General features: G+C 36.5%; 1 protein-coding gene across 1 annotated transcript; it reads right to left on the reverse strand.

Moving 5' to 3' along the window:
• Positions 1-386: 386 nt before the first annotated feature.
• LOC105315337 (E3 ubiquitin-protein ligase TRIM71-like) lies at positions 387-1785 on the reverse strand (the record flags this gene model as incomplete). Its single annotated transcript, XM_011409947.1, has 2 exons — positions 648-1785; positions 387-584 (listed from the first exon to the last, which is right to left on the reverse strand). Coding segments are annotated over exons 1-2 (1336 nt in total), but the record flags the coding sequence as incomplete, so codon positions are not given.
• Between the last annotated feature and the right edge of the window lie 61 nt (positions 1786-1846).

Here is a 1846-nt window from a genome sequence, read left to right on the forward strand (position 1 = left end):
TCAAACAATAATTATAATTAACAGTGACTAATGTGACTTAAAGTTAGAAAAGGAGACAGAGGAGAAGTGAGTGTGAGAGATAGAAAATACCATTTCATACCATAAATTGTAAATAGTATATTTAGTTTATGAACTGCTACTTTAATATTTCGTTATACATTTGTTGTTGTAATCAGCAAGATAAATATATCCATCCTTATCTAGTGCTATACCTAATGGATCAGATAATCCTGAGATTAATTTGACTTGTTTTCTGTCAGGGCTCAACACATGAAGATAGCCATTGCTACTTGATACAAAGATGTATCCTTCATCATCAATAGCAATACCATTGGGATCATTAAAGTTACCAACTGGATTATTGTATGTATCAAGATGAGTTTTACCATCAGGAGAGAAGACTTGAACATGATGTTGATTATGAATGGTAACATGTATCTTTCCTTCATTATCAACTGCTACATCAGATGCAGTACCATCACATTGTATGACTTGTACAAATGTACCATCTTCTTTAAACACTTGTACTCTACTGTTGCTCAAATCAGCTACTAATATATTACCTTTACCATCAGTAGACATACCTTCAGGACTAGAGAATTCTTCATTTCCATTACCATTACTACCAAACTGACCAATATACTGACCAGTAGTAGCTGAGAAATACTGCACACGATGAAGAGTATTATCAGACACATAGAGTCTGTCTCCTACCAGTAATAAACCCCAAGGATAGTCAAACTGCCCATTGCCATTACCTTTAGATCCAATCCTTCTTACTGCAGTATCATCCTCACTAAATACCTGAACAAACCCATCATCATGGCTACTAGCAAATACTTCACCATTAGTATGAACAGCAACACCATAAGTACCATTCCCCACATTAAAGGATCTCTGGTTAGTTAGTGTGGTATAGTCTCTTGATGCTTTTACTGACAGTTGATAAGGACTACCTTTAATATGGTGGCCTCTTATAGTCACTGATAGTTCATATCCACCAATACTTTGAGGTGTGCATGATACAATGGCTGTGTTGTTATCATTAACTATAACAACTCTACCTTCCTCTTTACTGCCATCACTTTTGATAAAGGAACCCTTCAAATAGCTTGCTGCTTTATCAATGCCTGCTGGTAGAGACACTTTGAATTTCCTTTCTTTCTTTACTGTTGCCAATGCAATAGCTAACCCACTATCAATGGAGTATGCATCTATATCTACCTCAGAGACACTTCCAAACTCATTGATTTCTTTACTTAAAGAAGACGTATCTAGGCGTGTTAAAATCACTTCATTTTCTTCTATTTCTAGAGGTAGTTTCTTATAGTCTTGAATGCATTCCTCTAGTTGATTGGTGATTAGCTTCTTAACACTCAGAACTTCACCTGGATCAGTACGCTCACTCACTGATGATGCAAGATGACGACCATGAGAAACCTGTTTTACCAGTTTATGAAACCCGTCTAACTGCTTCTTGACAGAGTTCTTCTTAGCCCTAGCAATCTCTTCTGTCTCCATTAGTAGATCATTGCATCTCTTATCTAAAGCAGCTTTAAGCTCTTCAAATGTTTCCTTGATTTCCTGCCTTACTTCTTCTTTACGTGTTGCTATCTGCTCTAGCATCTTCTCTCCATTAGCAATAGCTTCAGTGACTGGAGGAATGACTCCATCACAACTAGCAACACTTTTCTTTAATGCTTTACGTGCTGTTTCACATTCTTCATTATATCCTTTGTACTGGTGGCCTTGATGGTTAAGAAGAATGCAATCACGACAGACCATTTTCTCGCAACTTTGGCAATAAAATTTCTTTTTTTCATCAGAATGCTCAGCACAATAAACA

This window comes from Amphimedon queenslandica, unplaced genomic scaffold (genome assembly GCF_000090795.2).
Source record: "Amphimedon queenslandica unplaced genomic scaffold, v1.1 AMPQUscaffold_10816, whole genome shotgun sequence".
Classification (NCBI taxonomy): Eukaryota; Metazoa; Porifera; class Demospongiae; order Haplosclerida; family Niphatidae; genus Amphimedon; species Amphimedon queenslandica.